The sequence below is a fragment of the Apteryx rowi genome, unplaced genomic scaffold, assembly GCF_003343035.1.
Source record: "Apteryx rowi isolate R43461 unplaced genomic scaffold, aptRow1 scaffold_284, whole genome shotgun sequence".
NCBI lineage: Eukaryota > Metazoa > Chordata > Aves > Apterygiformes > Apterygidae > Apteryx > Apteryx rowi.
This window is the reverse complement of record NW_020449241.1, coordinates 51,397-67,465: the sequence shown is the minus strand read 5'-3', so window position 1 is coordinate 67,465 and position 16,069 is coordinate 51,397. Positions and strand designations below refer to the sequence as shown.

At 37.7% G+C, this 16,069-nt stretch overlaps 2 protein-coding genes across 2 annotated transcripts in view; one reads left to right on the top strand and one right to left on the bottom strand.

Moving 5' to 3' along the window:
• The window catches only part of FGGY (FGGY carbohydrate kinase domain containing), a 343,412-nt gene extending 342,340 nt beyond the window's left edge, over nt 1-1,072 (top strand). The window contains exon 23 of the transcript XR_003254040.1: nt 995-1,072. The gene's annotated coding sequence lies outside the window, so the exon portion shown is untranslated. The remainder of the gene's footprint in view (nt 1-994) is intronic.
• On the bottom strand, nt 22-8,636 carry LOC112967664 (E3 ubiquitin-protein ligase RNF170-like). The gene is made up of 6 exons (XM_026069041.1): nt 8,619-8,636; nt 7,559-7,667; nt 3,331-3,432; nt 2,985-3,058; nt 2,373-2,483; nt 22-1,376 (listed from the first exon to the last, which is right to left on the bottom strand). Exons 1-6 carry the CDS (start codon nt 8,634-8,636, stop codon nt 1,071-1,073), a joined length of 720 nt encoding a protein of 239 aa, XP_025924826.1. The 3' UTR covers nt 22-1,070.
• Nucleotides 8,637-16,069: the final 7,433 nt, after the last annotated feature.

Genomic DNA, 16,069 nt, shown 5'->3' with positions numbered 1-16,069 from the left:
AATAAATATTCATATATTTTAATATATCTGTCTTATACATATATCTATATACAACTAATATGTAAAAATGAAGTCCATTGACTCCAAACATATAGCAAATGTACAGGTTATACAAGGACAGATATATAACATTGTCTGGTACTGTACCAGTATTTTTAACTCTTTGCAGATCAACACAGACACACCAACTTTAGCAAACTTTCCATAAACTTCCTGCGATTTATATCACCATCATAAATTTGACTTTGATCTCTCTGGCTGCTCTGGTACCAAGCCTTAACAAGGAAGTCACAAGGAGTGTACAAAGTCTACAAAGGAAACACACGGTCGTGTTGACTTTGTTAAAACTTAGATGCACAAAGTTCAAGGAAGCTGTGTACCTTGCATAGGCCTTTATGAAAGTGTTACGCTGGGATCTGTTCACATTTCTTGTATGATCTTTTTAATGCTGTTCTCTCCTTGTAATACTTCTACTTTATAATTGCATTTTTGTTTCAAGCCAGTGTTGCTAAGAGTTTCATACTGCCCATTTTGGAATCTGGCCTGTACTTATTACAGAGCTGTAAGAATCTGTTTTGCAATGGATGTGTAATTAGCTATGATAGCACAAAGCGCCAGTACAAGATTTTGCAGAGGTATTATCTAACATTCCTTGTGTCATACAAGACTTAGCAAATTCTACAGTTTGCTAACTTCTTAAATGAAAATTTTATTCAAATTGAGCCAAGATGTAAAATGTTAAAGCTAAAGAGTTCTAAAAATCTTCAACTGCAAGTTGATTAGCTTTGCAGTTTTAGGGTTTAGGCCTCATTCATAGCTTTAGGCACTTTCAGTTCAGGTATTTTATATGAATATAAGGGGTAGAGGAGTCCAGCATGAAAGAACCTAGCAAATATACATTGCATATAAAAGTAGCCTTCTAAGCATTTGCACACTGAATCACTTGGCCATGCCAAGTATCTCTGAGTCCTGCTTCAGCCTTTGTCCGCAGCAGAATGATGAATCCATCATAGGCTGCCCCGAATCAAGGTGAAGCCTCTCACCATTTGATGAAGTTTGAGAAATCAAAGTCAGGATTCTGACAGCATGCTCTGAGATGCAGACCTCGCCATATCTACCCCGTCTGATATAATTTGTGGACAAATGTTTATCATGCATATTAAAAGAAGGAAAACTACCACCATGTCATCAGCTGCTCCAAGTATTCTACAGAGAAGCCCAGGCATCGTGTCAAATGGAGAAGGTAAGCATATGATTGCTCCGAAGGAGCATACAACAACTCTTAGGAAAAAAATCCATACGAGACCATCCCAGGTAAAGATTCGTCGCAACACAACAGTCAGGAATAACGGCATGTCATAAAGGTAATCTGCAAACTAAATATTCAGATGTGAGTTATGCTATGTTACATTCTAATTCATGTTGAACAAGTCTCTAAGYACTTTTAGATTCAAATCTCTTGAATGTAAAAACTTTCTGTGCTGTCCAAGTCCACCTACGCAGTTTAATTATTTTCTAGGATCTAGGGGCACACTTCTAAAAGGAATCCCCATTCCCCTAGCACTTTGAAAAGAAACTATTATGCATGTTGTTGAATCCTTTTGGAAACTGGGCCTTAATTGTTGCTTGAGTATATGCCTCTCTATGCTATAGGACTGAGTGATTATTCCTCTTCATTAATGCTAGTTTATTGGGTTGAAAAATAACATTCTCCTCCACAGTGCCTAGTTTATTTAGTCCCTGGATTAAAGCAAGCTCCACAGTCCTTTTCAGGCTCCCTACCAGGATGTGACAGGAAAGGAAGACTTGCTTTGGTGATACTCTACGTGCTGTCAAGAACGGGCCTCACTTGTGCCTTCAGCCCTCATCTTTCACATCATTTCCACTGCCTGTTGTGTCTCTGTACCCGCTGGGATTCTAGTTGTAATAAAGTACAGAGCCAGCATGGACTGCTCACATTTGGTGATACCTAGGGAAGAAAACAGCTGCTTTGKATGTTGGAATATGAATTGCACAAAAATTTTAGAGGCAGATTAAAATCCTAGAGTTCAGATCTGAACTCATATTTGAAAGTTCCAGGCTGATCATCTCTAGTTCTGCTTTGCCTCCTATGTTTCGTCTCACGCTACTTTCTCCTCCCTGCCAGGATGGCTGCAGAATGGCTCCTTTGAGCTAGGAGCGCCAAGAAGCACTTCTACTGGAAGATGCTGAATCCAGTAGTGAATGGTAAGCCTTCCCTATGATACCACAAATAAGTGCATAAAGAGATAATTCACATGCTTATACAAATTTGTTTTCATTGCTGCATCTCTTTTAATCCAGTATGTGCTRTGCAGTCCTAAGTAGGTAAATGTGGAATTATAAACACTTACAGGTCGAGGTTGCCCTGAGAAACGCTTGTTGTAATCTCTAATGTCATGTACAATTTGTTTGGTTGGTTTATCTTGTTGCTTTTCACAAGAGATGTTATCCAGGAGAATCACCTTCATTAAGAGAAAATAAACGTTAGCACTGTATATTTTAATCTTCAGTGTTAAGGATACTGTTCTGTAGTACATACCTGTCCATATTCTCCCTCTCAAGTTGATCTTTGTCGAGTGTCAGTAGTTCCACTATAGCAAGAATATTTACTAAATGCAAACTTCTTTTATAACCTGCATGCAATCTTCCAATACAACAGGCAGCCTCTGGCATGGGTCAGATGAGATTAAGAAGTTCTGTATTGTTTTTTATGGAGTATTATGCTGGAGATTCAATGAACTATACAAAAGTAAGATGCTGGAGGCCTGTTTAATATTTCACAGAGTTGCCTGATATGACATGTGTCAAATGATAAATGTGAATGGCTTCAGTGTCATTCAAGTCTAAGTGGGTTTTGAAATGCTATGGAAAATCAGAGGATAGATAAAGTTGATTCTAAGTGTTCAAGCTTCTCATTTTGTAGTTACCATAATGCAGATGACTACAAGGGAGATAACTCTTACCTTTTGTCTGCAGAGAGGGCAGGTTATTGCTCCTAACCAGGGACTATGTTTCCAGTATGCAATTAGACAGGAACCTACAAAAAATTAAATGATCAAATTAAGATATATGGAGCACATTTAAGGATATTTAATTTGTATAAGGTAGTTATCAGAATTAATAAACCCTCTTTCTACAACTGACTGTAAAATTAGCTTAATTCTTTGCTTTCATTTTAATATGTGGTTTTACTTTGCAAAGTGACTGTGTAAAAATAGTGCCTTAGATCTTCTACACCAATATATGCAGAGATACACAGACTCCCTGAGGGAGACTTTGATATTTTTATTCCTGTTGATAGCATCTTACCCTTGAAGCTCCCTTGACTGTGGTTGAGGCGCTCAGGAATACGGGTACCCTTCCAATTTATGTGTACATAGCACAGCGCAATGCAGACTGCTGTGTTGGCTGCTGTGGACRAAAGCAGTTTAGCTGCAGAACTGTGGAGCTCCTCCAGAGCCAATGCATCCTTTAAGGGTTCTGAGGGCTAATTATCCCCAAAAAAMCAACCCACACAGCCAAGGGACAGCCTGCTCGTTCAAAGTCCTGCCAGGTACAACACACCTTGTAGYGATGAAGTATCATACACTGGGCTGTTTTGTCCTCTTGCTTTAATTTTTTTTCTTACTACATTTCAACTCTGTTACCCCTTTGGAACTGCAGAGCTCTGGAAGAACAAGTTGCTGCATTCTTCTTCATTCTTAACATGACAACTGATAGCTATCTTCCAAATGCAATGTCATCTTTTCTTATACTTAGGTGTCAAGTATACAAGAGGGCAGAGGACACTAAGGCTAGACTGCACATATTACTGACAGCAGTGGTTGACGTACGCAAATGTCGGTGCTGGCATTAACAGCAAATACAGCAAGGCATAAATAGCATCTAATCAGCAGCAGCACAGCTTGACTTTCAGCTCCCGGGCTCGCTGTGCACTGTGACAGGTCAAGAAAAAAAAAWGTCTTAACATGTAAACTGATCAAATTTGACAAGGACCCCAGTGAAAACAGAAGCAGAACACTGCACTGCCGTTTTGATGGAGTTGTTTTATGGAAATGAACCATGCTCTTTGTTCTTAAGAATAACCAGGGCCAGTAAGTAGATTCTTGTAAGCAAGAAGTCTTCAGGAGCCCTCAGTGCAGGGTTTTTCTGCACCCAGACATTCTTTGTCCATTGTCACTGAAAAGTGGATATTAGAGAAACAATGTGTTCGAATCAAATATATAAATGGTAACGATGTTATCAATTATGTCCTCTAAAATAGGGACGTTAAATTTGGCCTAAAGATATTTTTATGAGCCTCGCCCTAATTGTTAGAACAATGCTTTTTACTTTTGTTTTCAGTTGAGTGCAGGTTTTTTCTTTATGACTCTTCTATTCTGTTTGCCTACACAGAACAGTTGGTAGGGCACATGACTGTGTTTATATCTAAATCCCCATGCGGTATGTATAAACTCAGTCTGGCAGCCAGCTTCAAGGTTTTGCTTCAACTTTTGCATTTGACAAACATCACGCCTGACTTCAGGAACTGTTCTGAATATCTAGGTCCAGATCCTGCATTGTGATCAACGTGGGTGTATTGTTGTGCCTATGCACCACCCTACTGGTGACAATGGGATAATAAAGGATCCCTTAGTTCTTCAAGGGCTTTAAAAAAGCATCCAGTAGAAATTAAAATTTGCTACATGCAGAATCATTTATTTAGTAGAACAGGAAAGGCAGGACTCCTCTGAAGTTGACCTATTTGTACTTCAATGCATTTTTCATAAAATAGGCAAAATCCTGTTTTAATCTAGCTTGCTACGCAACCTTCTGAGGGAGTCCATAGGTTTCTCTAAAATAGCTCTGTGGTTATAGTTAATTAGAAAAAAATAATATTGCTGCAGGATCACTTTTCACTTGAACTTCCTGAACATATGGTTCAAACTGAAGCTGAAAAGGAAAACTTCAGGACAAACTGTATGAGTTACTACTAATAATAAAATCAGACTTTTTTTTATAAGTCCACATTAATCTTCTTTAAAAGCTCTGGGTTGACCACATTTTCTAAATGAAACTTTTACCAAAGTGGAATTTATTAAGAGTGTGCAGCATTGCCTTAGCTCTGTTCCGGAGGGCATCCAGGAAAGTTTTATTACTAATTTCAGTCGCAACAGACTTAGATCTATGCAGAATGGTTTTGATAAGCCCAGTGTAACGTTTTATTGGTTTAAGACATGAAAAACAGACATGTTACAGAGACTGCTTCTACTGTATAAATATAGTCATGACATGTATAATGCATTGCACTGGAATCTATGCTTCAGAGTGTAAATGATGAGGTACTTGGGGAAAGTAAAGCCTAACTAAACATATATAGCTAATGATAACAATATACAAAGCTTGTATTTGGTACTTTTCTGCAGGTCTCCAGATGTTATAAAAACAAAGCCCATTATGTCTTATTCACAGATGGAAAAGGGAAAATTAAACCGGGCCAGAGAAAGAAGAAAGGTAATGATTTTGTTGTTATGTCTGTCTTTGTATTTGAAACTATAACTTCTGCGATATTATTTGAAACATGTTTTGAGGCCTTATGAGCCTTTTTGTTCTGGAGTGAGTTATATTCAAAGCATCCCATCTGCATATGCGAGCATGTTATAAAGCAGGTTATGTGCATAAAAACATGAAACACCCTGAAGTATTTATATGATGTCACTCATGTGGCCCTACAAAGAGCCCCTAGTTGCTGGTGATTCATTGATTTGCAGTGGTTTCACAGGATGGGGATAGTGGCAGTGTTGAGTGAGTTGTTCTGGGTGAGCATCATTTCAATCTGGAGAAAAATGGCACTTTCTAGAAAACAAAAATGTGCTTTTATCGCAACAGCATTAACAGCATAATGCCTTGTACTCATTTATGCTCAGACCTTTTTATAACACTCGTACATGGTGAAAAAAAGTGTAAATGGCTTGTGAATATATCTTACACTTGCTTTAAAGTCTCTAAAATCCCGGAATAGCAGAAAGGAGCTTTATGGCTCTGCTCACTGCCTTTTGACATATCTTGCTGTTGCAGTGTCAGATATTACTGCCTCCAGCTGTCCCCCTGCCCCTCTGCCAGAGATTACTGATCTCATGCTGCACAGTAGCACTAAGGGACCTTCACTGGCAGTTTCTGCCTCATCAGATCATGAAAACTGGTTCTCTTCTGTCACCCCTGTTGTGGGGACAGTGGCCTTCAGCAAGGGACGTGGCAAGCGATTGGGGCAGTGAGGTTGTAAACCACACCTGTAATTCCCTGCAGGATGTGTGCCAGAGGTCTGAGAGAAAACAAAGTTCTGTCCAGGTATCCTAGTGGCCTTATCCTGCTCCCTTTGGAAGCAGATGCAAAGCTCCCACTGACTCTAATGGTACAGAATGTGGGCCTTAAAAATCCTGAGATCCCCTTTAGAAATGGAATATACCTCACTCCACTGTTTTGTGTTTCATCCTTGTCTTCCTTTGAAAAGTTATTTAAATTTTTTAAATCCTAACTGTATTCCTTAGTAGCCTCAAACAAGGCATTTAGCAGATGCATGTGTCTACAGAATTAAGGTTTTACTTAGATTATCCAGTGAATTTAGCTGCACTGGATGAGGCCAGGAGACCACACTGCAGGCAGCCTCAAAAAAAGGACCCTCACATTGTTTTGCCAGGCAATGTGTCTAAATCCGGACCTGACACTTTCCTGTTAAGCCAGATCCTGGACTGGAATAAAGAGTTACTGAGTGTGCATCATGATGTCTTCAAACATGTTTTCTCCATATGACCACAGTGATTTACTTAAAAAAAGATAAACAGATTAAAAGAAGGTTTATACATGACTAAAACTCGCTTTTATAATAGTATAGTGTGTAACTTCCACTAAATTTTCATTTACAGTTCTTTTACAGTACTATAAATTATGGTGATTATGCCTTATTTCTCTAGATTACTTCTGCTTTATTTTATGCAATTGTTTCACACAGGAGAAAGCCTGTGGAACATACAGTCAGAATCAATTAACAGCTGGGTTTTTATGCTGTTCAGTACTGATACGTAGAAAGATAAGCTGTCTGCCCATGAGTGAGTTCATGCTAGAAGATAAGACTGTTTGTTATATCTTGAGCTTTTACGGTCACAAATTGTACAATTGTAAGACTGTTAATTTCTGTAACTAAGGTTTTTGCATAGTTGAATACAAACTGTGTGTTTTTATGGACCTTCTTCCCATTCCATGAGTTTGTACTGTAATTTAACAGTATCCTGTGAGATGATCTGCTGTCTGCTTCTCTTAGGAATTCCTGGGCATTTCAAAAGCTCTTGAGCACCTTGTAAATGTGAAAGCAATAAGCAAATAAAAATATTGTTACTGATTTTTTTTGGTGATTTAAAGATGGGACTTCTCCTGCTTCTAGTGGCAGAACTTACATTAATTCCGGGGAAAAAGCTTGGACTGTTACATTTGTAGAACTTGAGAACTCTGTAAGAAGATTTAGCAGCCTGTATAAGCATTGTACTGTATCTAGAAAACTTACCACAGAATAGATGTCCACAGTTGGTTTCTACTGGGAAAGTAGCTGTTTGGAGACAGATTGGGCAGCTGAAGTCGCTGTGATTACAAGGTCGCCAAATTTGGAGAGATTCCTGGAAGAGTAGTAGTACAGAGTCTTTACTAAATTAATATTTTGATTGACATATTCAGTCAATTAATGACTTCAGTCCTATTAATAATAATGTACTATGAATGGCAGAGATTCACAGAAACCAAGTATGAATGATATGTAACTAATAACTACCTCAGCAGATAAGGAAAATCAGGCACAAAGAAATGATTTTTTTAATCCTACAGAAAGAATCGGTGTCAGAGGTAGGATCACAATGCCAAGTTTCTGTTTCCAGTGGTATATTCACAGGCCACTGGATAATATTTATATTTTGGAGGCCAGAAGAGTTAGAACCACTGGCTTGTCTAGTTACCATTATTATCAGACAGTACCCAAGGTCTGCCTTAATAGTTCTTGGATCTTTTTCCTCCCTCTTTATAGTCATGTGTATCACATAAATGTACGTAAATAAAGACTGGTGCATTTTCTGCCTTCCTTGGGATGGCAGTGTGTATTATAGGCTATGTAGCAAAAAGTCTCCTTAAAAAGACTGCTTTCAAACAACCCTCTCCTTTGCTTAGGAAGGTCTGTAATTAAGAATAATACTGAGCTGTGTTTTTAGAGCGTGAAGATAGGAGTTTTGTCTGTCTCTGAAATCCTAAAGAGACATTTTGAAATCCAAAGTGTGTGTACTTGTATTATAATATTTCCGGAGTAGTCTACCCCCCAATGGAAAGGCTGAAGGATGTATGTTGTTCTTCCAATATTTGTTCCTAAATCATTGCCTAAAAGCAGTAAAAATCTGTTTGGCAGTATATTCATCTGTGCCAGGATTGTTTGATACAGTGAGAAATAAAATAACAATTCTTACTTTATTCTGGTTCCCTGACACAACAGAAGGTTTTTGCCAGCTTTATTATGATGTATTAGCTAATCCGTAATGGATGATCCGCCTGCCTGTTTTGTCGTAGCATATGAAAGAGCAACTTACATCTGACCATAATTTCATTGCCGCAACCATAATAAGTCTTTGAAGAAAGTCTAATAATAATGCGGTTAGTGTCCGTTCCTTTTGGAGGTAAGGTTATTTCAATTTTTGTATTAGTCCCAGAAACAAAGGAGCTCTTCTGAAATTGGGAGGGAGCCTCCAAAGAAGTTCATCTGCTTTAAGGCGGTGTCTTGAAGGTTAGCGATACTAACTGTCCTCCACTGCCTATGCGTGTTTAGAGAGGTTCAGCAGGAGACCAGCATCAGTTGCAGTTTTATTTTGCACTTTGATCAAAAAATGGTGAACTCCATAGTTCCGCAGAGGATCAGCATTATATGGAATAGGCATTTTTTTTCCATTACTGAAATAAGGCATTCAGATATGATGATCTCACACTTTGAGATTATAGTATCACTGTATGCTTGCTGTCTCTTGTTGCCCAACAAGAAGGCAAGTGCCAAACAGCTTGTTTGTCTTTCAAATATTGAATTGGCCCCCATCTTCCTGACAGATCAATGAATACACTTCTGTATATTTGACCTATTTATAGAAGTTCTGATAAAGAGAAAATTGAACAGATTTTAGATTTTGCATGTCAAATATTGGTAGATACAGAATGACTGTGAAGATTCAAGCTCATCTGACTGCAGATAAAGATTAAATTTTTTATTTAATTAATTTTTTCTAATGTAATGATTCCAAGAAAAAAGGAGGATGTTGTCATGCAGATCTGCCAAACAAATGACCATGAAACCTGGTATCTCTTGCCACTGCCATGCCTAAAATATTTCTGTAATGAGGATCTGTAAACAAGAACTGGAGGTTTTAAAACAAAAGGTCATAACTACTGGAAAGAGTCTTTCTCCTTTACTGTTCATGAAGTTATAAATATATGTGGTTCTGATACCCGGTAGTTTAGATGCTGAAGATGCCTACATGTTTTTTCAGATTTTCCCCTCTATGCACTGATAAGATTCTCTTGATTACCTGCTAAGATAACAATCACGCAATAGCTCAACAAAACTGGGATTATTCAATATGAATAAATAAAATATTACAAAGTGCAAATTCAAGTCCAACACACTGACAAGTGACCTCCTGGCAAACGTAATGCCATAATGTTACTCAAAATACGTACGGCACTTCACATTCCTATATCTTGACTCCCCATGCAGTGCTGATGAGATATTTGCAGCGTCAGAAAGGCATTATTTCAACTGATGTAAACAGTAACAGTTTACATCAGCTGAGGAACTGCCCCAGAATGGACAACCATTGTGTTTGCAAAAACTGCATATATTGCATAAGCTGATTAGGTATCGGCTCTTTACTTTTGCAGAGTAATAACACGCACATTTCTTTAGCTTTGTCTCATACAAAAAATGGAACCAAATGTGTTTCTAATTATGTAATAGATATTCAATCAGGAGAAACTCAGCATTCCCAGACCGTAACAGTTGGAAATTCTGAAAAGTTCTCTTGCCCTCTGCAACCTCAACAACTCTAAACTGCTTGTGTATTTTGTATTAGAATGTGTTGTACAATAATTAAGTTACAACATGATTCCTAGGGGACAAATGATTATGCTTTTTTTTGGATGACTCATCTGCTGACTTACATGAGCAAATCTATAGAAACAGAGTTTGTGCTGTTTAGAAAATGGGAAAATTGAATGTTACTGCATTGTTCCATGATATCAGTGCCACACAGAGGGGTTGGAAACTTGTCAGCTGACTGCAAGTTGCTGTTGAGACATTGAAAATTTTTAAGTTTTGTTCTCAAAGCATTTGAGTTAGAGATAGGACTCTGTGACTTAGAGAGGAAAGAACCAGGCAATAATCCTGTAATAATGACACCATATAAAAAATATGTGCATGTATATGTATATATGCGTGTGTGTGTGTGTATACACACACATATACATATATATGTATGTATACACACACACACACACATATATATACATTATATGAAGAAAAATTGTTAAAATCCAGTACTATGAAGCAGCATTCTTCATCTTCTTGTGATACCTCTCTTACTGAATGAAGCAAGGTAGGAGAATCTCCAGCTGTCACAATATGACATTGCCAGACAAGTATGAATGTCTTCCTGTTATGAATGGCCAAATTTAATCCGCATAGTTAACCTGAATATGATTTCAGTCTCAGCTGCCTACAGATCTCAGCTACTTTTGCAGGAGATGACAGGGAAGACACTTGCAAGAACTAGACTGGCCAGCTGACTGCTCCTGTGAAGGCAGGTTAGCTACGCAGACTGCACAAAGTGCCAGGCTCATGCACAGGGCAGGTAAGTGCACCTGGGTTTCTCGAAGAAGGGGGCACCATGGAGTTTTCTGCAGAAGTTCCAGCAAAAGTTGTTACAGAGCTCAGGATGTTCCTGTGGGAAAATACTACGGACAGGTCTGGAGTTTCCTGCAGCATCCCTCAGGGTCACTCTGCAAATGATGTAGGTCCAAGATGTTCCTTCTTCCCATCACATATAAGATACAACTACTTCTTTTAAAAAGACAAACCTAGACACTAGGCTTATAGTAATAAAGTTAGTTGAAAGTGACTGGAAGAGTGGAAAAGGTTTTTGGTAGCTTAGATAAATAGCTTTTTCATTCTCAGATTATACACATTAAACATTTATAATAATAATAAAAATATATGATCTTAATTTGTATATAGAGCTGGAGGCTTATATTTGGCTTTTAGTAGGCATTTTTTGTGTTTTATTCAAATCCTTAGTTTTCACTATCTCTTGCTTTGGATAACTGGATTATTCAAATTAGTACACTTTCATCAGAAGAGCACGTGCTCTTCCTGACTCCTCCCTTTGGCCTTCATCAGACTGAGTAAAATTATTCACGGAACGGTCTCTAGAAGGATTGCTGCCTCTGGCCACAGCTACCATGTTTCTCACACTGCCCTGTTACAGTCAAACAAGGGCCAGACTCTGAAGCCTCCGAATTGCTCAAGATTTATGCTGACATAAAGTGATGATGCAGCTCAAGATTTATGCTGTTATAAAGGATATCAAACTGTAGCCATGATGATACATTTTTATTCTGTCACATAGATGATTGCATTTGGAAAAGAAGGAAAGGCATTCCTAAGGCATTAAGTAGACAAAACTTCCTCTTTGCCCTCCAGGAGGATGAACATATAGTTCAGTGAGGACAGACACATTTTGTACATCTTTTGCATTTAAATTATGATTTGAAAAGCTGTCTAAGGGCTTAGGATGTTTAATCTCCATTAAAAGTAATGAAGCCTGCAGAGCTGTGTACTTTAGGTCATTTAAGACACTGCCAGCTCTAAGATTTTCTTAATAGCTAATCAGGTCATACAAATTATTTTTATTGGTAGGTTTCATACTCTTGTCAATGCTACACGTGATAAATTATTTATGCAAGTTGAGCAATATTAGGAAAATCTGAAAAGTACTGAAAAAGCAAAAACATTTGAAAAAATATATTTACTACGTGGTTAAAAAAAACACTTTTTTTAAAAATTTTTTTTGTATAGACGTATTTCAGATAATGTCACAGTAGTTTATAAACTAAGTTAAGTTGCTGAACAGGCTGTTTCTCTTTTCTTCAGTATTCCACCTAAGAAAATAAAATAGCTTTCATATTATAAAGACATTAAGTGAAAGAGCTAAGAAATCGGTGTCAGCTCTGGAGAGTCCCTTCATTACCTGCCTGATTTTGTTACATGTTACTTGTCTGCTTAAGGAGGGGGAGGTCGAGGTAACCTCTTGAGGACCCTCCCAGCTACCTTCTGTGGCCTTGTTAGGTCCTGCTTGTGCAAAATTTAACAGGATCTGGACCACTGCTATATTAGTATACTCCTTCTGTTGACTAAATATTGATGATGTCCACATAAACTAATCAGAGTTTGTAAGGTGCTTTCGTGCTGTGTATTAAAGTTCATTGAGTACTGTAAAAACAATGTTATTTTACACTGTATGTGGGTTCTGCACCTGGAATGTTCATTCACGTTTGCATATTTTTCCACGTCAATAGAGGTGGTTCAAGAAAAAATTACCCTTCTGTCTCAAGAGTAATGCAGGCCGGGAAGGGCAACATGTGACAAGGACAGTCAAAGGTACAAGCAGCTTCTGGACAAGGAATCACTAAGTAAACTAAGATTCTTCAGGTGGAAAAGAAATGACAGAAATAGTGGAGGTCTGTAAAAGATAATGGAGAGGAACAAAAAGGCTATCTAGGATCAGTTGTTTGCTGTCTCTTCTAATACAACAACCAAACAGCATCCATAAACTAATGGGTGGCAGATTTAGGTAGGAAAAAAAAGGGCAGTACTTTATATATACACTTTAGCAGTGGATGTTTTTGTTATGGATGCTAGAAACTGCTATGAATTCAACTTATACTGGGCATCAAGTACCATTAAATGCAAAGGTAGCACCTCTGACTGAGGAAGTTCCTGAACCATAAAAAGCTAGAGGATGGAAGAGTCTTCTGGGGAAGCATCGCATAATTGCTATTTCTGAATTCCACTGCTGCAGAGAGGACTAGATGGTCCTAGTTTGACCTGGTACAGCCATTCTTACATGAATAGAACAATTTGGGGAAAAAGAGATTTGGAGTCACCTTCAGCAAAGATAACAGTGGCTTAGTCTTGTCCTGCATAAGTAGGCAAGGAAAAACATGCCAAATCTTGCATTTATTTTATTAGGTTGTGTGCACATTTCTGATTTATTTAGTCCAAGCACTCTAAATGGTGTTCAGGTTAGCTTTATGCTTGTTGTAAAGGGACAGACAAGCTGGATCTGATAGAAAAAGTAGATGATATTGGACATAGCTTAAAGTCCACCAGAATAAATTCACCCTTCCAAAATCTTGATCCAGCAATTGAACATTTGAACTACCAGAATGAATTAGAGATTGAAGTAGCAATTATGGCAGTTAGTATTTTGTGTCATGTGGCTGTGAGTTTTGATGGTGCTAGACACCCCTAACAAAATAAAACATTTTGTGCAACCTCTGCCTAAAATAACAGATTTTTTGGGAGGTTCCTCTAATGCATGTTCTAATGCATGTTCTACGTGTAATGTAGAAACACCACCATTTAAATTTCATTCCTGTTAATAGTCTCAGCTGGAAACTTCTGAGACTGCCCATAAAAGTTACTGTTTCATAGCATTGTATTAGGATCTTGGTGCCTATCTCACCTTTGAAAATCCCAGGCCTGAATAACGCCACTGTAAAGCAGCTTTCACAAATAAATATGAGGCTACGAGAGTAGTTTTCTACATAGCATACTGAAATTATGTTCCTCTGTCATAGACATCTCTTCTATGGGAGAAGTGGAGAAAACTTGACACCATTCTGGGGGGACCCAGAATCTGCTCTAGAGAGTAAGTGCATACAAGTATTCTTTGAAAACACTGAGCAGTGCTCATCATTTTTAAGGAGTAGCAGTGGTCACCTCACAAACTGTTTTCAGCAGTGGAAGCCTTCACCCACGTAGGAAACGTTGGCACAGTGCTTTCATTGACCAAAGAGATTCAACCCGTATGTCCAGTGAAAAAATCTAATCACACCGGTGGACACCCTCATCAGCTTTCACCAGAGCATGCCCCTAAATTAGATGACTGACGTAGTATGTCATTAGATGACATAAAGTGACTCCATAAGTGCTGACAGAAAATGAAACACCCACTTTGAACGAACTGGCAAGAAGATAGTAAGTTGATTGTATTGTAATGTACATGCTCATAAATGACACAAATGGCTTTGGAGACTTAGATCGAGTATATAGGCTGTAATGGATGATGATATACAGTGCTTCATGTTAAATTTTACACTTGCACGGTGGTGAAGACCTGGAAAGTTTAGATGTTTCTTTTAAAATACAGTTTTGTTTTTCTAAAATCAGGTCCATATGTTTATATTCTTTTCTCAATGAGCATCCCAGGAGTTATCTGCTTTTGGGATCAGATTTTCAAAAGAACTCCAATTAGGAAACAGGTTCTGAAGTTGTTCAAACCCAGAAGTTCCCAGTTTGGCAGTTAGATTTTCTGAGAAATTTGAGATCTTTTAAAATCTGGACATTTATTTCAGCTTAAAATGAAAGCTCAGCATTTTGAAAAGTAAATCTAGTAGAACTCTGAAAAATCAAGCCATTAGATTTGATGCATTTTTAAAACTTGTATGCGAAAGAAAGCTATGAAGTAGTGATTTAGGTCATTGATTATGGAGCCAGAAGCTCCTGGGTGTAAACCTTTATCTCCAAAACACTGCTCAGCTCACTACATCTTCCAGTTTTACCACATGGAAATTTTTTTAAACATTCAGTGATGAGTCCATTCTCATCAGCATGTTTGAAGAGAAGGAATTAAAGTTGAAAAAACACTTAGCAGATGAAAGAGCTAACAACCATTTATTCATTTTTTTTCCACGAACACCTGCCATTCTTTAGAAATAAAACAGACCTCACTTAGAAGTTTAAACCTGTTAGGAAGGCATGATACCATGTTCATGATACCTCTTCATCAGATTCCTGTGATAGGTGAACGGTTGCTCTGTGTCTCAATTACAGGGTAATTAAGATGAGCAAGGATATACTGGACGACTAAGTATTTGACAATACATACTAAACCTAATCACAAGCAAACTAAAAGTACATATTTTGAAGGGAAGAATTGATTTATGCAAATTTTCCAAAAGTAACTCTAATGATTAGAAGTATAAATAAATACTTCAATTATTTATTCATAATCATTCTAATGAATACTTCCTACCTTTGTTCAGAAGACCTACATAAAGTTTGGCTTACCATTCCTCTTTCCAGAAATGTGTGAGAGGAGCCGAGTGAGTTACACTAACTGACAGTGTTATGGTGTGGAATCATTCATTAAGGCAGGCTATGCATGTTTGTCAATTATTAACTTAGTTGCCCAATGTCAAGGTTCTGTTAGATTTTCTAAATTACGGTTACGAAAGAAACCTTTTCTTCAAACAAAGCAAGTCTGTTAAAAGAATAGAGGACTTTCGGGGAAAAAACAACACTCCTCCCTTTCCAAAGAACCTAAATAAATCTCCTCCCTCAAAAAGATGTTTAATGTAATTGAAAAGATCCTTGAATCTAATAAAAATATCACATTGTTATTTTCAAATATTAACTTGATCAAGGGCGAGCTACAGGTATTTTGATCGCCTGATATAGTAGCAGCCTATCAATTGTGTAGACAAGCGGTTAACTGAAGTACTGTTGTGAAATAGGTATAAAACTTGCCAGACACTTGTGATACCATGGCATTGCATAACTGCAGAATTAGGTTGAGTAACACGCAACATTGTCCAGCTAATCACATGAAGTGTAGAATTTAAGCAGAAGACCTAATAGTCCAAAACAGTATTAATTGATGGGCATATATACTTCATGAAGTATTTATTCTTTGTCATGATATATGTTCCTTAAGAA